Below are 26,105 nucleotides of genomic sequence, written 5' to 3' on the forward strand. Positions count from 1 at the left end.
TGCCTATTTATCAGGATTTTCTGAAAGTACATGAAGAATGTGACCTAGTATTTTAGGAGAACATAGAACCCAGATCTAACTCAAAAAAAGAAAAGCTTCCTGAACTGGTCAGAGATTTATGAGGAAGAAAGAGTGACACTGTTGGTGTTAGAATGTTGTCTTTTTCTGTTTTCAAAGGACATGTGAGTTCTTTCATGTTGCCATGCAAAGCTGAACAGATCAATCTCAGATCAGAACAGAAGACAAGAAATTCCTTTAAAAATTCTTGCTTCATAAAAGGCATCACATGCCATGAGGAAGGACAAAGGCATTGTCACTTATCACAAATAATATCAAAAGTACTTGCCAAAAGGTACTGCAAAAATTTTATAACAACATTCAACAGAACACAGAAAATTATATGTGCATTAGCAAGGTGTGGAAGAAATCCAAAGTTGACACAGAATTTTCATCTAAAATGAAATTTAAGGTAAAGTTCAAGTGAAACATCTGCAGCAGTTTTGAAGGAAGGTAAAATAAATTTTGATACGGTTGCTAAAATTCTCAATACAGTTTTGTATATCTCTAGGGGGTTTTTTTATTCCCATTTTTTCAGTGATAAAATATGGCAGCTTCAGTGCTGGTATCCAAGCTGGGGCAAAAGAACATATGGATCCCCCACATTTATTGTACAACAAAAATCTCTGGAAAGGCTCCTAGGATATACTGCAGAGGCTCCACTGAAATCAGTACAGATGTGGCAATTATTTTAAAAATTTAAGATATGGCCAAGTGTCTCTCAGTTCATCTCTTATGCTTCTCTATGTTCCTCCCTAATTGGTCTCATGAGGACTAGAGGAGACAATTAAAGCCATTTAAGCATCAGCTACCTTCTCTCCTCTGACAGGCATTCTCCTTGGGAGGTGAAATACTACGCTCCACAGATTAAAAGCAGGTGAATGGTTAGGCACTGGCTAGCTGTCATATGCTCAGTCATCCAAGAACACAAGGGAGCAGAGCATCCTTTATGAGTCAGCCAAGCAGTACAGAGTGCTTGAATAATTAATATCCTGCACATCTGGGATGCAGGGGTACAGAGCAGCATGGAGACCTGGGGTGGGAAGGAAAGATGCAGGGAAGCTGTTCTCCAGTCCAGAAATTGGAATAAAGGGCTGGACTGTGGAATTTCAGCAAATTCGCAACAAGCAATGTGTCATTTTTTGCCAATGTGGAGAAACTAGGTTTAGTCTTCGGGGTGGGGAGGCAACAGTTGGTAAAAAGCCATTTGTCAGCAAATTGGAAGTGGAAACCCATCTGAAAGATTTATTCTTGTCGCTTAATCTATATGTGGCACAACTCATCTCTCCTCACTATCTCTCTCCAGCTGCACATAGCCCCTTCTGTCCCTAAGCCCTCTTGGAGGGGTTCCTTTCACAGTCTTCTGTGACACAGTGGCAGCACAACTAATACCTTTGAGGAAAGGGACTCACAAAGATATTTCTAGTACGCTGTCTTTCTCTTCTGCTGACACCTATGTATTCTATCATCCTCATTCGCCTTTTTGCTTCCACCTATCCTTTCCTAGCCCATTGCTTCTCTCTCTCTCCTCCATCCTCTAATTTTTTGCAGTCTACTTTCCTGAGGCCCTTGTAAGACATTCATGCCTCACATCTCTCTGATTTCAGCCTTCCCCTTCCAGGATTCTGTTACAGCAGCTCAAGTGACAGAGAGCGGGACCACAAGTGACGCCTGATACAGGTTGGACACTAGTCAGCTTCCCTCAAGTTTTGATGGGAAATGTAGGCATCCTGGTCTTGCAGCTTGACTCTCTGACTGCTGTCCAATGGACTTTTCAACTGTCACTTGTCCAACATTCCGCCAAGCTGCCTACATTTCCCATCAAAACTTGAGGGAAGCTGGCAAGTGTCCAACCTGTGTCAGGCGTCACTTGTGGTCCCGCTCAGAGAAAGAAGGCATGCAAGACTATCAGGTATTAGCTAGTGTCTGCTTCATGGCTCATCCTTTTTCAGTATGCATGGCTTCTTTGAAAAAATATCATCACTACTGCTGTTTTTCAACAAACCAACATATTTATTTCTTTAAATTGTTTATTAGTTTACTTTATTTATATCTTGTCTTGCTCCTCTCTCTGCATTTCATTATGAGATTTCATTCATATCTCTGTGATAAAACAGCATCCACAAATAAACCCTAACTTTTGCATTGTTATAATAACCAGGCAGACATTTTCAGTGGAACATTCTGACATTGCAGAATTCATAGATAATCACAGCCAAATTAGATCTCCTGGAGCCTTACTCTTTGCTCTCCTCCATTATGAAAACTGTCTACTTATTCCCATCAACTTTTTTCTGCTCTTTGACTGGTTATTGACCCTTAACCCTTTGTGACTGCAAAGCCTACTCAGGAGCCTTGGTCAACTGCTTTGTGGAAGACCAAGGACGTACAGTCTAAGAAATCACCCTTACCTAAAGTTGTTGACACTCTTAAAGAATTCAAAGTGCTTTTGGAGACAGAACTCTCTTTCTGGGAGCCTTACTGAGTTTTCATCAGTATGGCTTTGAGGAAGCTTTCCTCCAATTTATCTTGAGTCAGACTGGAATGATTATTCATCTAGCCTAAACTAAAGTTTTGGAGTGCTGAGATCTAGACTAGACATGATAGCAACAAATCTATGAGCAGAACCACAAGTGACAAAAGGCACAGATAGGACACTTGTCTGCTTCCCTCAAGTTTTGATGGGAAATGTAGGCATCCTGGTCTCGCAGCTTCGCTCTCTGACTGCTGTCCAATGGACTTTTCAACTGTCACTTGTCCAACATTCCGCCAAGCTGCCTACATTTCCCATCAAAACTTGAGGGAAGCAGACAAGTGTCCAATCTGTGCCTTTTGTCACTTGTGGTTCTGCTCTATGTGTTCAAACACACAAAGCTGACCCAATCCTGTAGAAAGAGTTGCGTGTAAACGTGAACATAAGTTAATAGTGTGGAATCTTTCTCTATCCTGATCACAGCTTAGGGTTACCAGTCCCCCCGGTGGGAGCAGGGAAACCCCCACTCCCAGCCTCCACCCCCTGCCACCACTCACTCGGTTGCCAGGGCGAAAAGTGCGGAGAATGGGCCCAGGAGCCCCAGATTTTCAACAAATCAGCCTCCTGCAGGGGCCATCCCTTCCTTGTTGTGCCAGGAATGACATCTTTCCTGGCATGAAAAGGAAGAACTCCAGAGGTAAGATCACCACTATGCCCCTTCCCCCCACCCCCTGGTTGGGCTCCAAGGAACCTGGCAAACTTACCACAGCTCAATTCCCCCTTATCTGCTTCCTTGGTTGCTTTCCTGCATAGTGGCATTCCAATACTAAAACTGTGCTCAGCTGAAGTGAAATACACTCTGGGAGAGGAACTGTGTGAAGGAAGGGTTCCTCTTCATGCTCTTTTTACTGTGTGATTTGGGTAGATGTGACACAGATTATTATCCCACCCATGGGGAAAGCATTACTTTCAGAGCAGACACATGGAAACTAGAAGTCTCTTTGTTATAAAGCAATGCATTAACCACTAAACCACAGGGCTATCTCACTGAAGAAAAGTCTGAAGTTTATTTATTCCAGGTATCAAGTGAAAATCTTATATCCCAGCCAAAGATCACTCAGTATTTTCTTTTTTATTTAAAATCAGTCTAATCACTCTTTAAACGATTAAATATAAGACTCACAATGATTAAAAAAACCATTCGCATAATGAAATTAGAAATAGAAAAGGATATGTTATCTCTTATTCTATCTATCTTAAATTTAAAAGATAAAACACATGTTTTAATATTCTTAGCAAAGTGCTTTCAGAAAGATAAGATAGTTTCATGCAACCCATATTTGAGAGATTCAGGGTTTTTAAGGATGTGGCTACCTTATAAATGTCCAATTATGTGTACCTCACTTGACATTATTAAATCATCTAATTTGTTTCCCCTGAAGGCATGTTGTAGACACCTCTGAGCAATGACTGACACATTCCCAAGAATGTGAGCCAGTTTGGTGTAGCGCTTAAGAGTGTGGGACTCTAATCTGGAGAACCGGGTTTGATTTCTCACTCCTCCACTTGAAGCCAGCTGGGTGACCTTGGGTCAGTCACAGCTTCTAGCTCTCTCAGCCCCACCCATCTAACAGGGTGTTAAGTCATCCTGAAGGGCGGTATATAAATCGAATGTTATTATTATTATATTACTATAAATATTTGTTTCAAATCTGCATTCTCCTCTTTCTAAGATTTTATCTTGGCACAAGGGTATTTATTCATTAATTATCTTTCTCAAGGATAGAACAGTGAACCATGCTAACAAAGCAAGAAGCAAATATATGGCTGCTGAAATTCTCAGGCCTGCTGTTCTTTAATCTATACCAGGGGTGGCCAAACTGCAGCTCAGGAGCCACATGTGGCTCTTCTAGACATATTGTGTGGCTCCCGGAGGTCTCTGAGTATTGCCGTGGCCATACATTTAATTTAGTTTAGTTTATTGCCCTCCCTCCCTCCCCTCCATGTCTTTCCCTCCCTCCCTTTCCTTCTTTCTTTCCATGTCTCCCCTGCTTTTTCATTTTTTCCTTCTTTCCCTCTTTTCATGTCTTTTATATTTTCAATAAAAATTTTGGGATTGCTGGCTCTGACCTGGGGACTTTGGGGGTGAAGCCTAGCAAGGATGTGATATTACTTCTGTGATGTCACTTCTTAGTAAAAGGTCAGGTGATGGCTCTTCCCAAACTCCTTCCAATGATGTCATTTCCAGCATACTGCACCAAACCCCACCCCTTCCTGTGATGTCACTTTCAGGACACTCCCCCAAACCCACCTCTTTATCTGAAGTCACTTCAATGCATCATGTCTTGCAGCTCTCAAACATCTGACTTTTTTCCATGTGGCTTTTACATTAAACAAGTCTGGCCACCCCTGATCTATACCATTAAAAGTTAGAGTCTGTGACAGATCTATTTAAACACATGGATATGCTGCTGCCATGTCACGCTTTGCCCTAATCCTGTGGCTAGCATTCTGCTCTCTCCTCACCTGGAAAGCTTTCAAGCTTTCAGGCTTTTGACTCATCGCATTATTACAGATTAGGACACATTAGGACAATGTGAGCTGGGTACCAGTGAATGGGTTACTTGATATGGGAAGATGCTACTTTCTTTCTGCACGTGGGCTATTCTTGAAAGTTTACACCAGCAACAGAAGATCATATGTATATGTCTTCCTTCAAATTTCCAAGTATGTTCCAGAGTTACTTGTACGGAGAATGGCTTGTGTATTATATTATAGTAGCTTATATGCATGAATGTAGCAGTCAGTGGGTTGTTCATAAGGAAAGTTGCTGTTACTCACATTCTTGTCTCGGTCTTGATTGGGTTCTCCTGAGGCAAGTTCGCCAATCAACAGAGGTTTAAGAAATTTCCGCACAAATTTGAGATCGGGGTGAAAGGCTCGGAATGCATCCTAGAATGACAAAAGAACATCATAGCTATCAATTTTTGCCCAATGAACATGTACTTGCTCTTTGAAATGTCTCACATTCACCTCCTTCTCTGATTCTCTACTCTTCCTCCATGTAAGACAGTGTGTTACCCGAATGGCTATCCAAGTTTGTCCCTTGGCCTCTAGAGGTGTCCCCCTGAGCATAACCAAAGTGCAAACAACACTATGCCACTGGGTGAACTATGATACCAAGTTCTCAACTGGAAGGACTGTCCAAGGTTGTCAGGGCAAAACACCATTTACAAAGGAGAGAGAGATCTCATAATGTCTAAAGTTGCAGCTTTCTATTGGGGAATTAATATCATCTGACCAACTTCAAAAGAGCCACTTAGACAACTCATGAGCTTCTGGTATAAAAATGTTTAGTAATTTTCAAGAAAGACATATACAGGAATAATAGTGAAAGCAATAACTAAAACATCATCTTGGACGTGCTCTGCATTTGAACAGTAAACCCCTGGCCTCTCCCCGGGGTCCGGTATTAGTCTGGACCCCATCTGGCAACCCTAGGTGCAGCTGCATGCCTACAGGTTTCTTTCTTGTTTTGCTTGCAAACAGTTAGGGATGAAACAGTCCCCTTTTTGCTTTGGTTGCCTCTCCCGCTGATCTTACTCCATGGACGTTCATGGTCCATCCTGTGATGTGGATTCATTGCACACATACCCTACTCTCCCCTTATCCCTTGCACTTGCCTTGGACTACAAATATTATAAATATCCTTAGTGTTTGAGTGCATAAGAGAGCAAATAAAATGGCAATGATGAAGTCAAAGGCATAGCTTACTGGCTAAAAGGATGTGTTTCTGGTTTAAATCTTGCTTTTGCAATGAACACCCTATGTGACCTAAGGCAAGCTGCTCTCTCTCAATCCCAGTTGCCCCTACCTGCCTACCTTATAGAGATGTTACAAAGATTACAATAAGGTAGTTTTGAAGCACAATGAAAACCCTAGATAAATGCCAAGTGTTATACTCCAGTAATGTCTTTCCCCACTTACTATTAGGGATGATATACCTGAGCCTGAAAAAAAGAGTTGAATTGTCAGAACTGAATTTGATTCTGTGATTAAACAACGACAGAGCGGGACCACAAGTAAAGATCCTGAATTCTGATTTCAAAGCATGACTCACTTGCCAAAAAAATAATCCTCTAAATCATGTAAGAACCACCTTAAAAGGGGGTTATCTGAGCTGACAATTCCAGGCATTGACTGAAGGTACTATCCTTATTGCACACCTCTGCTTTTGGACATCCAGATCCCAAAAGGAATTAAGAAAAAGGCAAAATTTTTAAATCTCCTGCTAGTGCTGACTGTCAGTTCTGTAGATGGAATATAACCTTTCCCCTACAAGAAATTTGAACAAATGGAATAATCATGGTCAAATTTGCACCTGTGCGCATATATTTGTTTGTTTGGTTTGGCATATATTGCTAGAACGTAGCAAACTGGTACCTCTTAAATCTAATCAAATTGGATCAGTTATGCCCTGAAACTGGTGATGTCATCACTGAGTCAAGAGGCTATTTTATTCTTTAGTTGTAAATTTAATCAGAAATTAATATCTTGATGTAGTTGTCCAACATACCAAATTTTACATTTTTGCAAAAAAAAAAAAAAAAAGAGCAAATCTTTGGACAACACTACTCTCTACACTGAACTGCAAGCAGGACTGGCACATTTTGATCTTTCAAATGGTACCCGAAGGGAGCTGGTTTGCATGTGTGTACGTCACTCTCATCACATGATTTCTGAACACAATAAACTTAATTAATTACAAAGCACTGTGTCTGAAGTCAAACAGAAATTTTACCTCTTGATCTTTGATTTTATGTATGGCTCATTCATACATACATATTAATACCTGAAGCAGCATTCACATATGTATGAAGCAACACCAGCGACTGGCCAGGCTCAGGTACTGCTGGAAGAACTACTACATTACTGAGAGGCATAACACAGAGCAAAAGTGGTGCAAAAGTCAGAAACTGACAGACGCAGGGAATATTTTATTGTCAAACTGCTGGATGTGCTTTTCAAATAGGGAAATGATAACACTGCCAACAGAACAAACATGATATATATATATTTGCATCGAGACAATAAAATTAAAATAAGTTAATTGCAGAATTTCCAGATATATGAAGAAATGCTATGTAACTACATTGTTGTCTACAATCCACAGATTCAATGCTATCACTAAAGAAATTACCAGTTTATCACTTGGTAGATCTATAACACTTCTGTTGGCCTGGGAGATCCAAAAGCCATTCATATCACAATGATCCAGCCAAACCAAACAAAGCCAACCTACAGCCAAGGCTTTCAGTCAGTACATAATGAACAAACTAATATGATATTCATTGTGCCACTGTGGGAAGGAAAGAAACAAACAATACTCCTTCCATTTATAAATTCTGCAAACATTTATAGGCATTAATTATACAAGTCCCCAACTCCCAGAAATATTATTTGCAAATGTACAAACAGAGCCATACACTGAACATTCTCACGGCCAAATAGTGAGAGAGAAGCCGAACCAGGAATCCTAGTCTATAATCACTCACCCATCTAGATGGAAATAAGCCCTATTGAATACAGATGATCTTATACCACTGAGCTCACTCAAAGGATCAGGCTGTAGATCCGTTGTCTCTGCTCCTAGGGACTGATATGATCCAAACCTTTTTTGTGTACAGAGAATCACAAAACTGTCTTGTCTGCTTTGCTGATCAAAATGAAAAGAAGCAGAAATCTATGATAGAGAAACTGGCCCCAATTCTTTCATTCTATATAAGAAAAATGGCTGGAACAGGGTACAGAAATAAATAGAAAAACTAGGGGGGCAAAACTAGAAGAAAAGCATCCCAGAGATGAGAGCAGCAATGACAGTGGTTTAATAGACACATGTAATCTAAAAACTGTATTTTAATACGGAGAGGTTTTTTTACAATGGTTTTGGCATCTGTAATAGATGCACTCTGTTCTTTTGCTTCCTCAAATAGGAGAAAAAAACACATTTTCTACTGATGTTTACTAGTCCCAAAATTTCTTGAATTCCTTTTCTCAGTGGGTTACTGTTTGGACCACTTTGCAGACAAAAAGGACATCTACATCTTCCTTATATGGAGAAACTGCCCTGATGTCAACTCTGAATAGTTAGTGTGCTCCTCTGATGTGGAGAAGACAGACCAGGGTCTTCACCACCAGAGTTAATTTTGCTTTCCAAGACAGATCTCCTATAACTGCATAAATAGTGCCTCTTTGTCTACAATTAGTGGCTATTTTGTCCCCTTTTTGCCATTCCACTTAACCTATGATTTATTGGAAACATTTGAACTGTTTCATAAACTAAGGAGCCTTGTTAATTCCTGTGCTTTGGTCGTGACTCAACAGAAAATGCTTCATTTGGTTAAAATCTGCATAGGTGAATTATGGGAGGGAAGAGAGTTCAGGGGACACAGCTTAATATATGAAAATGAGGGGGACTGATAATGGTATGAATCTAGGGTTGCTATTCCCCTGGTGGGGTGGGGGCTCTCCCACTCCCACCTTCTGCCCCCCACTCACCTGACCAGTGCAGAGGGGAGGCGGGGGAACAGGCCTCCAGGGCACGCTCCCAGGGTGGCACGACAGCGGCATTCCTGGGTGTGACATCATTGTGCCACAGGAGGAACACTCTGGCACTTCGCACTGGGCCAAATGGGCTGAACTGGGCTCATTTGGGACCCAAAACACCCTAGTGCAAAGCACACACGTGAAGCGGGAAAGAGAGGTAAGTGCTGGGTCCCCCTCTCCTTCTGGGAGGCTAAGGGGACCTGGCAACCCAATAGGAAACAGATGGAAGAAGTGATTTGACTTGGGTTCAAATCCTCTCTTAGCCATAAAACTTCCTGTGTGCGCTTAGATTAGTTATTATCTCTCAGCCTAACCTACTTCGAAAGGTTATTTTATGGATAAAATAGGGAAGGCACAAGCATGTACTAGAGCCAGCTTTTTAAAAAAGTTGATAATTCTTACGGCATTGTTTTGATGATTTATTGTACTGTTTTTATTTTGTGAGCTGCCCTGAGTGAGTTTCTGGAGAGGCAGCATATACTAAATAACCATATATCTTCTCATTGCTTATTATTTAGTGACTGGTAATGTGTAAACTGCCTCCAAGAAAAAGTGTGCTTAAGGCAATGTTCGGGGTGATTGGTGCTAGCTGTCCTTCATGCACACACAAGTTTTTATTTGAAGTTGCAGGCATCAGTTAATGAATGTGTGTGAGCCAGTCTTGCCTTATGATCCAGTGATATTGGGGCAAATCAACAATTTCTTACCAAGACCATAGGACTTTGTATCTCAAATCCTCCATACTCTCCTACTAGACAATGCCCGACCTTTCCAATACAGCGTTCTGCTTGGGATGACATAATTTCAGAGTGCTCCAAGACACTGTTCATGAAGTGTGTCCAGCCTCCATATCTCTGAAGGCATCAGCTGACACAAGTCCCCAATCTCTCCTGGTGGTTAACAGACCCCGTTGATGGATCAAAGCAAACTGAAGTCTGCATAACCGGATTCATATTGTCACTGCAGGAGAACTGGGGTGGGGGTATAGAAAGGTGCCTGCTTTTCCAAGGAACATCTTCATCTCCAATATAATGCCCTACCAAGAATGTGAGCAACTGTTGTGCAAGTATGCCCTTCGTGGTGCTCCCTGACAAAATGTTGGCTTTATCATCACCAGCCTTTTCCCTCCCTTGAACGTTGGATAGTTCATGTTTTAAATTGCACTCTGTTAACGGCCTAGTATCAGACTAGGATCTGGGAGACTCACATTTGAATTCCTACTCTGCTACAGAAGCTCATTGGGTGACCTTGGGCCAGTCAGTCTCTCCCATCTTAACCTACCTCACCTACCTGAGGATAAAATGGAGTAAGGGAAAACAATGCTGTAAACCACTCAGAGAAAAGTGGGATATTAATATACACATAAATAATGCTCAGAAATTACCCTACAACATCTTCTCAGGGCAATAAGAGGTTGCAGATCAAGTTGACTTAGCAAGCCTTCAGTTTGACTTAGTGTAGAGGACAGTCTTTCGTATATTAAGAACATAAAAAAGAGTTCCTTCCTGGGGCAATGAACAATGGACAAATCTCCTTGAGGGAAGCTAGTGATTTTCCATCAACTAGTTGAGGGCAGATAGATGCATGATGGTGTTCTTTGGGGAGAAACTGAAAGAAAGAGAAAGTCTTGGTTTGGGATTTGGAAGGCGTTAGGAAGAAAAGAGACTTATATGGAATAGCCAAAAATGGATAGAAAAGAGGGATGGCAAGATGTGGTTTAGCTGAAAAATAAATGGCTTCAGGAAAAGTCCTAGAATTTTTTTGAAAAGGATGAAACAAGTTGGATAATTTAAAGATCATTCTTACTTCAACATCATAGGGGGTAAGTTTTAGACCCAGAGGAACATTTATTGATTGCTCATATTTAGACTATTTTTGTGCAATTTTTGCTTTTCACTTTCATAATCAATGACTACAAATACTAGGCAAGTTCATTTTTTCCCTATGATGGAATAGGTGTTATGGCAGTCTAAAAAAAATAAATGCATGTTTACGAAGGTGTGATGAAAAGGTAAGGAGATTCTTCATTCAATCTAAATTACTTTAACAAGTGAGATTCCCAAGGCTTCCCCTGGATCCTAGGTAATCTGGAGTTAAGTGGCCAAGAAAAGCCTGAGGTTCTTAACTGGACAAAGAATCTTTCAAGAGACACAAATAGTTTCTAGAACATTAGGCAAGCGTATCTCTAAAATATTCTGGTGTGACAGTAGAATAAGGCTGGAGAGATGACTTCCTCATTAAGATCTAGGGGTTTAGGACCAGGCAGCTTGGTTAAATTCCACATCCACTGTAGAAAAATAGTGTGCTTCCTGGGCCTGTTCTGCAACAATTAGTACAGACAAGAAGAGAGCCATCTCTGAAAATCCAGTGGGCCTCCAGATGGAGAATGCAGGGGTCATCAGGAGCTACTGAAGCCAGGATGACATGGCTGATTTTTCTCTCAAAGACTCAGAGCCAGAGAAAGGGCAAGGGAATGAAAGGACGGAAACCCCTTCCCTATATGAGGCCTCTTAAAGGGAAAAACTAAGTGGGGGCAGCCAAGGCAAGTTCCTCCTATGGTTCTCTCACATATAGTCATGCTAATCTGTTGTGCCAAGCCACAGAAACGCATGACAGACTATATATAATATGAAAATGAAATCCTGCCCTCAAGTCATAGTTGACTTATGGAGACCCCTGGTGGGGTTTTCATGGCAAGAGACTAACAGAGGTCTCAGCAACCTTGGCCTTTGTTGGAGGTCTCTCATCCAATTACTAAACAAGGCTGACCCTGCTTAGCTTCTGACATCTGACAAGGTCAGGCTCTCCTGGGCTATCCAGGTCATGGCTCGTTTCACAATTTTCTATTTGTACAAGGCTGGACTATCACTATATTGTCATATTAGGTATATAGATGGCAATATGACAATATAGTGATAGTCCAGCCTTGCAAAAATAGAAAATTGTGAAACAGGTCTGGTCAGAGCTACCAATTCAGGTTCTGGACACCTGAGGGAACCCTTGGATTTGCAGGAAAATTTCAGATTAAGTCTCCCCAAAACCTTACCTGTGGTGTCTATGCATGTGCAGCTTGCCAACCCCTGCTGTATCACACCTCTGACTTCCACAGCTAACAAATCAAGCCTTGAGCATGCAAAGCTATTCATTATATGTGTGACCACTGGCTCTGGTGCCTGGAGTTCCTGTCCCTGTTCACCCACTGCTCATCCCAACTCACTGGACATCTTGCCCTTTCCTTCAGACTGCTGCCAAGATCCATTGCCAGTTCTCTGGGCCTGACTTGGCAGCAGGTTCTCTTCTTCCCCACTTTCTTTCCCTTGAGCAGGAGAAGCACCAGAGCAGTACTGGGAAGGGGGGAAATGTTGATTTCTTATTGAAGCAAAACTGGCTTATAATCAATATAGCTTTATAGTTTAATCCTGTCTTTACTGAGTGGGGTAGAGGGAGGATGCATCTCCATTTATTTCTGAATTGTATGCAGTTAGGAGAATACCGGATTTGCTGATGTACCTTACTTTACTGACATCCTGTGTTCTGAAGTGTGGCTCTTTCTTGCCCTAAACCATGATCCATTTTACTTTCTAGGAATAACAACAACATCATTCGATTTATATACTGCCCTTCAGGACAACTTAATGCCCACTCAGGGCAGTTTACAAATTATTATTATCCCCACAACAATCACCCTGTGAGGTGGGTGGGGTTGAGAGCTCCGGAGAGCTGTGACTGACCCAAGGTCACCCAGCTGGCTTCAAGTGGAGGAGTGGGGAATCAAACCTGGTTCTCCAGATTAGAGTCCCACTGCTCTTAACCACTACACCAAACTGGCTCTTAACCCCAAATTGGAAAGAGTGTCATTTATTTTTAAAGCGCAGCTGCCTCACAGAATGCTTCAGGTTATCTGTTCAGTTTCTCACAGTAACATCAGAACAAAGTCAAACAGAATTACTTTGTGTTCAAAGGTGAATACAAAATAACTCTTTAAATCTGCAGATGCCCACTGGTGGGACAACTGGGCAGTACGTCTCAATACATCACCAGCACAAGCTTTCTGAAAAAGAATAGCTGTAACTATTCAACTGCTCCCTTCAACTGCAATATACTTCCCAGAACTGATTCATCTGAGAAGACATACTTCTTGTGAACAATACAGAGTGCGGCACTTCAAGGATAATGGCCAGAAGTAACTCCAGGGTCAACAGGCAGATTGTCAAAGCAGATTGCTGGGAAGCCTAGTGAAGCATTGCCTTATTGATTCCTTCCATCCCATCTCTTTCTCCCCCTTCCCCCTCTCAGACACATTTATACAAACCACTCGCGGAGAAGCTCTTGCAAGGATCTGAAGGAGCCAACATTCAGGGCCAGTTCACATATTCTCTTTAGTCTGCACTTGCCTTTGTATCCATAGATATGGAACAAAGAATCTTACCAGTGCATGTGCATCTATATGCACGTACAAGGCAGAGGACAATGTACACACACAAAACTAAAACATAAAATGAATCCACCCTCAGTTCTAAAAGCGGACTATTGATAACGGACTTAGAACACATAAAGCAATAATAGCCATGGTGACTATGTGTATGGCTAGAGTGCCTTTCACAAAACAGCCACAGGCACTCTAGGCATGAAAGCCAGTGGTCACACATGCAAGAAATAGCCATGAATACTCAAGGCTTGATTTGTATCCGGGTCTAACCCGTGACTCTGTCTTTCAATGCCAAGCTGCAGGCCCGAACATGGAGCCAATATACCCCACTATATACCCCACTATATTTCGGATTCGAGGGCTTCCTCTCTGTAAAGATTATGGACAGAAGAGTCCCTTTGTCTGGCCGTGCAGGTTCGTGCCTTAAGGGGACAGTTAACATGCTCTTTGGCTGCTCTCCTGGAGGCTGCGGTTTTGAAAACCGCAGACACTAATTTTACAGCGGAACCCCGGATTTACTCTTTTCTGCTGCAGCTTCTTTTTCTCCTCTCTCTTTTGTGACTATTGAAACAGGAGCTCACTGTGTGCAGGGCAGGCGCGGGGAACCATTCGCTGCAGAAGCAGCAGCTGCACGAACGAAAAGAAAACCCGATCGGCTTCTTGCCATAAAACCCGGCGCCTCTGAGAACATCCTACGGGGGGAGGGGGAGAGCAGCTGTTTATAGCCACATCCTCTCCTTCCCATGCGACTTCTTCTTTTTTGCAATCTCCCCTCTTGCAAGAACCACCTAATCTAGACCCCAGGCAGCTGCTTTTGAATTAAGTCCTGCTTGGAGAGCACAGCTAAAAAAATACCGAGCAAACACCAAACAGCGACGTTCTCCGCACAGGGCGATTCGGTGCAGCTCCCCCGACCTCACTGCTCAGTTATTTCCGCAGAACTGTACATTGCTTAGCCCCAAAGCTCCTATTTTCCTTTTCGTTTCAAAAACAGGTGATAGCAGTAACGGCGCCACACAACCATCGGCCACTGGGAAGCACAGACTGGCCGCCTTACCGTGGCGTCTTCGCCGGCATAGTGGCTAATCACGCGCAGCCCCCCCGGATGTCGCCTGACCCACTGGGTGATATTGTACACCTTCCGCTCGATCACCAGCCACTTGTCTGTGCGCAGGTTGTGCTTCTGGATCTCTTCCCAAGTGTAAGCGGGCATCTGGGTCGCCCGCTCGCCGCTCTCCTCGCCTTGCTCCCCGCCTTTCCCCATGAGCGACCCGAGTTTCTTTGTCCACCTCGTCGGATCGGCTCACGCGTCGGGCTTTCCCCGGGTCCTGAGGGGGCTGGCTGCAAGGAGAGCCCGTCTCCTGCTGGCTTCAATTCATCAGAGGCACACAAATGCAGGCTCTTTGTCTTTCCCTCACTTGCCTGCCAGAGCCTGTGCAATTTCCCCGGCTCCGCTGCCTACTCTGTGGTGCGCCCCCCCTCCACCCCTGGGCTGCATCGACGGACTTTTCCCTCTCGTGTAATCCCTACGCCAGCGAGGGGGACCTCAAGCGCTCTCCCTCCCTCCTTTCTCTTCTTAGCATCCCACTCCATGAATCACCGATGAGGTTTCCACAGTAATCAGCAGAGCTCCTCCGCCAATCCCTGCTGTCCCCCGACACAATCGTGCTCTGCCATTGGCTGGCGCTGATCTTTCGAAGGTGAAGACCGGATGACTTCCAGTTTAATCTTGAAGAAACCCTGAGATGGTGGTATGGCCCACCCATGTGATTTGATGCTAAAGTCGCTCTAGTCATTGATGCAACTTGCTGGAGCCAAGGGGTCAGTTCCCTCCATCATGAGGGAGCAATGTTTGCTGCAAGTGATGGGCGTCTCTTCCTTTTTACTTATGGGAAAGAAAGAAAGAAAGAAAGAAAGAAAGAAAGAAAGAAAGAAAGAAAGAAAGAAAGAAAGAAAGAAAGAAAGAAAGAAAGAAAGAAAGAAACCATACTTTAAGGAAACATACTTTTTAACAACTCTGTCTTCTTTAGGATTGCAATCATATGCTTCCATATCCAGATTATAGGGGTTATAATGATCACCGCTTAGTCAACAGGATTCTTGCCCTTTTCATTTTATTATTCTTGGTGATGATACAATTGCTTCATAATTGACTAAGAAAAGGCCCTATATAATTCTGCAAACTAGAAATGGAAGTGTGTGTCTCTTCTTCAAGAAAGATTTGTTAGTAAGATAGAGGCCAAAAAGTACAGATGGGTTGTGTTTTAATCTCTCCATAGAATTTCTGGAGCAAGGCAGGAGGAGATGGAGGAAGGAAGGACAACTGTGGCAATTTATCCTGGACCTTCATAAAAGCAAGAGCACGGCTGCTTCAGATCGTATCTGTACCATTAACCCTGGCCAACCACATTGCTCACCAGAATTCTTGCTATTTTACTCAACGTATTTGTTAAAAAGAAGAAATTATATATAAAAGGAAAATGACATTTAATCACAGCATATGATGGTGACATAGTGGGACCCAAAGATAACTAAATATTGTACATAGTGAATCAGAGTAACTGCTCATTTGAGGCTAGAGTGATTGTAAATGCACTGATGTGTTTACACTCCGGAATAGGTTGAATTAATTATTTTTATTCCTTGAGTCAAGCTTAAATTAACAGTAAAGGGACCTTGGGAAGCTGGCAGGGAGAGGGGGCCTACACCCCAATTCTAAACGAGTCTAGATCAATTACAGGTCAGTTTTTTCTGAAATTTTGCTTTAGTAGCTTGTCTCTTAAGCAAACAATCTCTGCCTACTAGCCATCCTTGCCATGGGCATGATTGGGGAATGTTTGTTTGTTCCTCTACCAAAAAGGAACCATGTACAAAAATTGCATGTGATCCCTCAGTTTCGTATATATTTATGTGGGTGTTTAGTGACAGGACCCCTAATATCATATCTTCCTCAGGCCTCGTAAACCATCTGGGGAGCTCTGGAGAAAGGAAACAGTAGTAGAATTGCTGTTTGGTTCTTGTTTGGGGGAAAAGGTGGTTAAAAGTGTTTAGAATAAATATTTTGCCCTTTCTCTGAGGTGCTCAGGGTAGTATGATTGGTTCTCATCTCCATTTTATCCTCAAAAGCACCCTGTGTAAGCTGAGAATGCTGGCCCTATGCCAGCCAGCAGGCTTTATGGCTAGTTAAGGCCTTGAACCCAGGATTCCCTAGTTCTAGTCTACTACTCTAATCGTTATACCACACTGGCTTTCTCTGTGCTGCTCAGTAACTCCCAACTAAGAGATCAAGTGAAGTTTCACTGCTAGCATTGCCAGCTCCAGACTGGGAAATTCCTGGAGATTTGGGGGGGTAGAGCCTGGGGAGGGCAACGTTTGGGAAGGGGAGGGACCTCAGCTGGGCATAAAGCCAAAGTGTCGACCTTCCAAGGCAGCCATTTTCTTCAGGGGAGATCAGTTGTAATTCTGAAAGATCTCTATCCACCACCACTCTATTAACTGTTCCAATATCTAGCTCTTTTCTTAAGTCTTGAGTTGCCACTGGTTACTGTAGTCAATGTAGAAGTCATTTTCATTGTGTACTGGAAGAATCCTTCTTGAATCTAAAGCTCTCTCAAGTGAAAACAGAGAAGGGGAAAAGTAGAAACAAGTAGGAACTATTTGATAACATGGTGAGAAAAAAAACAGTATGTAACTGCAAAACAGGCAGTTAGGATTCATGCTGCTTTAATATATTTATAGAATCATAGAATCATAGAGTTGGAAGGGGCCATACAGACCATCTAGACCAACCCCATATTCTATGCTTGTCCAAAAATACTTCAGTATAGACTTTGGATTTCATGTCAAAAAGGAGCACACATAGTCTGCACTGATTCTGATTAGGGCATCCTGCTGCACAGCTGTTCTAGTGTACTTTATTCCTGCAGTTTCGTTTTATGTTTTTATTGCTTGTGTGTCTTGACTTGTTATATCTGTTCCTGCTTAAAGATCACTGACATCTGAAAAGTGAAGAATTATATCAAGAAATACTTGTATTGTAGCAAAAAAAACCCAATAGGAGTCTAATGGCACCTTAAAGATGAACAAGATTTCATTCCAGCATAAGCTTTGCTGGACTACAGTCCACTCCATCAGATGCCATATACTGGGGTCCTTGACAAGGCAGACATTTATATTTGAGGTCAGTGTAGAGTTGCCTGTCTCCAGGTGGGGCCTGGAGATCTCCTGGAATTACAACTAATCTCCAGATGACAGAGATCAGTTCCCTTGGAGAAAATGGGTGCTTTGGAGGGTGGATTCTTTTACATTATAACCTGCTGAGCTCCAGCCTCTCCTCAAGCTCTATCCCCAGAATCTCCAGGTATTTCCCAACCCAGAGATGGCAACCCTAGATCCGTTCCAGCATGCATATAGAAGGTTGTGCTGATTTCCACCCATTCCCAGCCCCCCCCCCAGCAGATCCCCACTAGGCTGTTTTTGGGTGGGGCATACATTAAGGGATTTCTGGATCATGCTGAGTAGACCCTTTTTGCCCATGGTGTTTATCAATAGGCATATACCTTCCAAACTTAGATAATGCTGTTTCCTGAACTTTACTGAATAAACACTAGGAGCTGTACTTATATTGAAAGCTAATGCAACACAGTGACACCAAGTGCAATCCTAAGAAGAGTTACACCCTTCTAAGCCCACCAATTTGAGTGGACTTGGGGTTTAACTCTGTCTAGGACTGAGCCAAGACATCCTTGGTTTAAATCTCATCTATGCCATGAACTCACTACTTAAGTCAAGACAGTCTCAGCCTGCCCTCTGGCATCTACAGAATGGGAAGAATAATACTGACCTACCTTTCAGGGCTGCTGTTAGAATTACTGAAATAATGCGAGTGAGTTACTTTGAACACTAAAGTGCTATAAAATGCTAAGTATTATTATTTATATGAAGTATCTAGCATGGCTGGGTAGCATCTGGTATGTAAGTGACATGACAAGATGTTACTAGGATGTGGCGGGGGTGGGGTGGGGTGGGGGTCATCCAGAGTTGATTATCCTAGCCACCATTGCTCACAAATGTGTAGATATTATTTGGAGAACTGGCAGTACAATCCTAAGCAGACTTCTGCCTGTCTAGGCATATTGACTTCAATGGACTTAGAAAGGTGTAATTCATCTTAGGATTGCACTATGAACCTGCTGTTTCATGGCCAAAGGGCAGTCGCATGTATTTACTTACATGTCTGCCCTAGCAGGGAAGTGTGAGGATTTTCTCCTATATTCTTTTACTATATTGTGCTGTGGTAATTATTTTTACATTTCTTTTCTTAAGATTAAGTTGGCATTTATGTCATCCACTTGCCTCTCTTTTACTGCTTGCTTAAGCTTTCTGACATTTTCTGTATATTCTTCATACCATTTATACTCCATGCAATTTTATACAGGAATTGCTACCCCCTAAATTCTCTTACTAGTGACAGAGTTTTCCTGGAAAGTACATGATTTGGTTCTTGTGTCCTCACACTGGAAAATCATTCTTTGATCTCTGGGTGATGATGTAATATATAATGGTTTCCCAATCTCTAATAGGTTTACAACCCCATTAAAAAGTATGCAGAGCCAATGCAATTGACTTTAGTTTCATATTTGTCTAGGTATAATGTTCCTTGTTGTTTACCATGAAAGATCTGATATGCACAGTCACAATTATCTGTACTGGAGTGAAAAGACTTTTACTAGGGCTCTTGTTGGGCATAGCAACACTTTAGGGGCCTGATCCTCCTCTTGTTGATGGCAGTATTCCAAACGAGAGGCTTACTGGGCTCTATATTAAGGTCAAAAAGACAAAAAAATGGACTCTGATCTCTTCTGATAAGATTTTGCATGCCAGCAATAACATTTTTGCTGCTGCTTTGTAATATATACACGTCTTTCTGCATCAGCTAAAGTGCTATGGGAAGTGTTTAGATCTATTGCCTGATCCTAGCCAGTTTTTCAAAGCTCCAATTACAGACTAGTTCAATGGTTTTTAATTAGTTAAATTGTTGTCACTTCTTTCTAGGACATGGGAATGGGGGGGGGGGGAAGAAGAACTAGAGAGTGATTTTGCTTTACGTATATGTGAGCTATGGCATTAACAGTGTTGGCTTAAGCAGAACTACATCTTTCTAAGTCCATTGAAGTCAGTAGACTTTGACAAGTGTAACTCTGCTTGGATTGCACTATAAATTCACCTAAATATTTTGACCTTCAAGGCTCATAGCAGTTTCATACATTAGTATTACAGGGAGTATGGAAAAGCAGAGCTGTGGGTGGCATGCCCACAATCCTTTTTTGCAGTTATTGTATACATTAAAATCACCTATGGAAAGATGGAAAAACTCCCATGAGAGTACAGTTTGTGCCCCTCCCTATGGACTATACACATGATTTCCCCTTTTACGCATTTCCCCAGTTTGGTATAGTGGTTAAGAACATGTAGACTCTAATCTGGAGAACCAGGTTTGATTCCCCGCTCCTTCACTTGAAGCCAGCTAGATAACCTTGGGTCAGTCACAGCTTCTAGGAGCTCTCTCAGCCCCACCCACCTCACAGGGTGTTTTGTTGCAGGGATAATAATAACATACTTTGTAAACCCCTCTGAGTGGGCATTAAGTTGTCCTGAAGGGCAGTATATAAATAGAACGTTGTTGTTGTTGTTGTTGTTAAAAGTATAAACTCAGGTGTTCTCAGGATTATTGTAACCTCTTCAGAGCATTCTAGTGCTTGAGTCTACGGAGCTCCCTCCTGCTAATGAACATGGGCTGCAATCCACCCCAATGTTCTCCTGCATAAGCCTCACTGAAGTGAGAGGGAGCTAAGCAAGCTCTCGGTAAGCACTCTTCTGAAGCTTTTGTAGGGTGAGGGAGAATGGAACCACTCTTCAGACAGTGTCACCTGAGTCTGATTTGTTTGAATGCCCCTCTGCCATCTGCAGAGGCATCCCAAGTCCACCTCATCTTGCTTCATGATCACCTTTGGTTGTTTTCTTCACATACAGGGGTAGAACAATATGTACATTGTCCATTATTGTCATTTTAAACTATTTTAAGGAGTAAATCATATTGTAATGTTTTTATTTGAGTGTAATCTGCCCTGAGCCTGCCTTTGCGGGGAGGGCGGAATAAAAATCAAAAACAAACAAACGAACAAATAAATACATAATGGACAACAAAGTTTCTGTACCACAAGTTATTTTTCAGCTAAAACAAAGGCATCGAAGTTCTCTGTTCTCAGGAGTATAATCTGTTGTTTTGTGATCCAACTCTCACTTGTTAAATCAGCGGAAGTTTGGCCCTTTGCTGAGGTGGATCAAACCTTCTTTCCTGGTCTGGAATTTGCTCCTGCAAATATTTGTCTTTGCCTCCTTCATAATCCTTTAAAAAGATTTAGCTGTATTTGTTAGCATAAGCAAACAATGTAAGCATTTTTAAGGGGTCTGAAGTTTATCCAGAAGGGCTTGCTGTTGCTGTATTGCTAACCAGGACTGGCACCAAAAGAACTGGGCACCTGTTGAGGCACATAGCCTGGCAGAGCGCCCAGCTCCAACTGGAGGTTCAGTTTTGATTTTTCCTTTTCTAATGGATAAAGTATCTGGAGGCAGTTGAAGAAAAATAAAGTGCAAGATACTAATTCTCTGCTGCTGTCCTGCAGCATTACAGTTATCCTTTCTTATACATTTTAGGCCTGCCAGCACCAATGGGGCTAATATAGGGTTGCCAGGTCCAGGTTGGGAAATTCCTGGAGATTTTGGAGGTGGAGCCTGAAGAGGGTGGGGTTTGGGGAGAGGAGGGGCTTCAGTGGGGTATAATTCCATAGAGTTCACCCTTCAAAGCAGCCATTTTCTCCAGGGGAACTAATCTCTGTTTCCTGGAGAACAGTTGTAATTCCGGGAGATCTCCAGCTATCACCTGGAGGCTGGCAAGCCTAGGCTAATAGGACTGTGAGAAAGTTGCCCTCTGCTCCTTCCTGTGTAGCTGCAATTAGGGGGAGAGGGGAGGGGAGTCATATAATTAGGAAGGAGATGGCTGCAATGAGGGGGTGGACAATGTAGATACAATGAGGAAGAGCAGCCTATGGTAACCCAAGGGCCCATTACACTTTGTATCTGGCTTTGCTATTTACATACATTTTAAGAAAAGTACATGATACTGCTTTCTCTTCAGACCTGGTGTTGAATGAAGTCATGTGGGGATATCATAGAAATCATCTTGGCTTGCTTCCTTAGTTCATACAGTGCAAATAACCATAATCTCTAGGATAAATGCAAGCACCTTTAGAAAGGGAAAAGTAGGGTAATACTTGTGTAATACTCACATGAGCAAACTTGGAAGGAGTTAGGGTATTAGCCACTATTTTCCTCAGTGCCAGCTTGCTTAAGCAGCAGCTTGCCTTTCATTGTATATGGCTGTTATGTATCCTTCCTCATATTTACACATGAATGCAACTGCATCAAATAAATGCTGTTTGAACAGGAAGTATGTGTGTATACCAGTACCTGAGAGGTAGGTAAAGGTAGTCCCCTGTGCAAGCACTGAGTCATTACTGACCCATGGGGGGCATCACATCACAATGTTTTCTTGGCAGGCTTTTTACAGGGTGGTTCGCCATTGCCTTCCCCAGTCATCTACGCTTTACCCCAGGAAACTGGGTACTCATTTTATTGACCTTGGAAGGATGGAAGGCTGCGTTAACCTTGAGCCAGCTATTTGAACCCGGCTTCCGCCAGGATTGAACTCAGGTTGTTGTGAGCAGAGCTTGGGCTGCAGTACTGCAGCTTACCACTCTGCACCATGGGGCTCTTACCAGTACCTGAGATTGTAGTGGTTATTGCAGTCATCATGATGCTTCGTCATGTCACCAGCAAATGCTCATGTTTCCAATTCACATGGTACTTCCTCAGTGCTGCATTTCTGAACCTGAGGATGGACAGGAACGAGCTCAGCATTTCCCACGAGGAACCTGAGTGGTACTGCAGCACCAATATTCAGTGTGAACAGAATGGGAGCTAAAGAAAGTGAGGGACATTATATTTGTTGAACAGAAATTACTGTTTATGTGAATGTGGGAAAAGACATTTATTCTTGAGCTATTTGGAAGACATCCATTAGTGTAGCTTCCTGTCACACCTTTTCCTATTAATATCATAGACATTGGATTTTATGTGATTCTATTGAATTTTGTTGTACCAATTATATTTTATTGCATTACAAAAAGTGTTCCAAGTGCCAGATGGCAATACTAATAAAGATAATTTTGTGTTTTTGCAGCACTAGTAATATTTAATTCAGGTAGCCATGTTGGTCTGCAGTAAAACAGAATTCGAGTCCAGAAGCACCATCGACACCAACAAATTTTTTTAGGGTATAAGCTTTTGAGAGTCAAAGCTCCTTTCATCAGTTAAAGCTCCCTTTTTCTGATAATATTTAATTCTAATTTGATCACTTTTGTAATGTATCCAAGACTAAATTAGCCTACTTCTGAAAGGCAGATTAATTTTCTCTATTAGCGAAGCTTTGTACTAGGGATGTTCCATCTTCAAACAGTCAAATACTGTAAAACACTGTGTTGATACACAACCATCCTTAGAATTTATCCTAACAACAAAGCCCACTTGGTATATACTTGAACGATAGTATAATTTCATTCTAATAAAGAATTCTAAGCAATTTAAAAACTTAGCATGTCCTTTTATCAATATCACTGTTTGTACCCCTGACCGCCACATGTTCAGCTTAGGGTGTACAGAGAGCTGTACATGCTTACAACTAACTATACATGTAAATATTCTGTCTGTACACTTGGAGACACTATAAATGGCAGGGCCTCTTTATGCCCATGGACGCATGTTTTGTACATGCATACCTTCAGCTGAATATATGTAGGTCAGGAGAGGAGCCTGCTCCTGAGATTTTGCCCCTTCCATTCCATGCATCCTGTGTATGTATGATTTTCTTGTGAATACAGCTGTAGTCTTTTTTCTATATCTACATATACCAGGAGTGAGTGGGATTGGATCTTCCTCAATGGAGGGCTTCAAGCAGGGAATGAACAGCCATCTGTTAGGGATACTCTAGCTTTGGATTTCCATATTGACCAGGGACCTGGAATAGATGGCCTATAACCCTTTCTGATCCAAAGATTCTATAATTCTATGGTTTAGCCACTGCTTGGTTTTGTTCTAGAAAGGTAAACGTGGATCTAAATCATTATGTTCAGCTCTGGCTGAATTTAGAATCCAGAAATTCAGCCCAAATAGAACATGAAGATTAAGGTCAATTTACAGTTTTCTTGAGCAATACCAAGCAGTGGATATAGAATCATCAGTCAAAAGGGGTCTTATAGACCCAACTGTAAGATTCCAGAGTAGTTAGACCTGATTTTGAAATGAAGCCCAGGATGCCTGCTGCATCAAACTCTTACAGAGCCTTCTAGTGCAAAGCACAGACTGATAACAACGCCTAGAATGACATGGAGATAGCCTTGGATTGTACCTAGATGTTGTAACGCACTTGCTCAATTCAGGTAAATTTCAGTCTTACGGCATGTGGCTTGGCAGTGCAGCCCAGATAACATCGTTCTGTGCAATATGTTCTAAATGATTGAGGGTCCCAATTTCATGACAGGATAACTGTCTGTAACCAGTACACTACAACCCAGCATTACTAACATTACTAATACCACCATCCTAGACAAAATTACATGCTCATAAACCCACTGCTTCATATATGTACATAAAAACGTAAGAAGAGCTCTGCTGGATCATACCAGTGCTCCATCGACTCTTACACAGTGGTCAACCAGTTACTCTGGAGGGCCAACAACAGAGTATAGAAGCTGAGGCCTTCCGTTGATGTTACCTCCTGGCACTGGCATTCAGAGGTTTAATATCTCTGAATGTAGAGGTACTATTAGCCATAATTGGAATGGAAGGAAAGGAACCCATATTGTATCTGTCTTTTTTCTCCTGCTGCCACTAATAGGAAATCTAGAGATAATTCTATAATTACCCAATATAACTCTATTGGAGAAATGTCAGTGGCAGGAAGAGCTACCACTCCTCATCCTCCCAGAGTCATGGCCCTGGTCTGTAGGGAAACCCCTCATGACTGCTTTTCAATGTAGTGTTTCATGTCAGCTTCCCTGAATGGAGCGATGCCCACCATCCTCTGCATAATCATAGGGGCCCTCTACACTAAAGCCAGAAAAGGACGAAGTGCAGCTCTTCATCACAGAAACAGCGTGTGACCATCTGTTATTAACATGTTCTGCACCTCTTCCCAAGGAATTGCACTGAATGAAATGAATAAACTGGGGAGAGTCTCATGCTGCTTCAGAACTGCTTAGCCACTGCTTAGTTTTCCCAGGGCCTTTGTGATGATGCAGAGGTCTCTGAGGAATCATTCCCATCATCACTGTGAGGGCTGAGGGCTTCCTAGATAGTTGGTTTGGGAAAAACTGCTTGCATGCGCGTGGTGCTGCTTGGTTCAGCAGTAGTGTGCATTCAAGGTGCCGTAACATCTCTGAACTGGCAGGTGCTGGAGTCTTGGGGAACCAGCCAGAAAGAGAGTGAATGAATCCTGGGGCCATTAGTTGGTTACCTCTCATTTAAGGAATCATTGTAGTCAGGAACTACAATGCCAAGACCACGGCAATACAGCCCGGAAAACCCCCAACAACCATAATCCTCTTTACTCTTTTACCACTCTAATTTATTAATCAACATGGAATTCCAGACCCTTTTCAAACAGTCTAACAAAGCCTTATCTTATGTGATCTAGGACTAGAAAAAGTGGAATCCATATTTTCTTGTATTTAATTACTCCTACTTTTATGCATGCTATTTTTCTACTTTTCTGCTTCGCTTTCTGTCCCCCTTTATGCAGAACATTTATGGAAATATAATTGAAATATAGATCCAGAGGAGTTAGCCGTGTTAGTCTGTAGTAGCAAAATCAAAAAGAGTCCAGTAGCACCTTTAAGTCTAACCAATTTTATTGTAGCATAAGCTTTCGAGAACCACAGTTCTCTTTGTCAGATGCATCTGACGAAGAGAACTGTGATTCTCGAAAGCTTATGCTACAATAAAATTGGTTAGTCTTAAAGGTGCTACTGGACTTTTTTAATTGAAATATGGAATTCAATATAGAATGAATATGGAATGGCAATGGGATTTTAATGTGAATGAAATTAATGAGTTTTTACAAACTGCTAGGCATGTATTATGTTATTGAGTCTATTGTTTTCTCTTGTAAATGTTCTAGATAATACTGTGGAAAGGACATTGTATTATACAATTCCCACATGAAGTCAACTTTTTTCTTATTGTAGATATTAAACCTCATAGCTTTTGGTTTCTTCAGTTCTTCAGCTGTTCTTTTGTGTCATCTTTTCTCTCTGTATCTTTCCTTTGCCCACTCTGTTTGCAACTTTATGTTCCTCTCTGGCTCTCTAACACTCAGTCTTTTGTCTACTTCTTACATTTCCCAAGCTGCAGCTACAATGACCC

General features: G+C 42.1%; 1 protein-coding gene across 1 annotated transcript in view; it reads right to left on the bottom strand.

The window, feature by feature from the left end:
• LOC129324106 (acyl-CoA 6-desaturase-like) overlaps positions 1–15,114 on the bottom strand; it is a 38,891-nt gene extending 23,777 nt beyond the window's left edge. Inside the window, exons 1-2 of the mRNA XM_054971108.1 lie at positions 14,623–15,114; positions 5,372–5,482 (exon numbers count right to left, since the gene is read on the bottom strand). Coding sequence (XP_054827083.1) covers positions 5,372–5,482; positions 14,623–14,829 — 318 coding nt within the window. The 5' untranslated portion in view covers positions 14,830–15,114. The remainder of the gene's footprint in view (positions 1–5,371; positions 5,483–14,622) is intronic.
• Positions 15,115–26,105: the final 10,991 nt, after the last annotated feature.

Source organism: Eublepharis macularius, chromosome 2 (genome assembly GCF_028583425.1).
Source record: "Eublepharis macularius isolate TG4126 chromosome 2, MPM_Emac_v1.0, whole genome shotgun sequence".
Classification (NCBI taxonomy): Eukaryota; Metazoa; Chordata; class Lepidosauria; order Squamata; family Eublepharidae; genus Eublepharis; species Eublepharis macularius.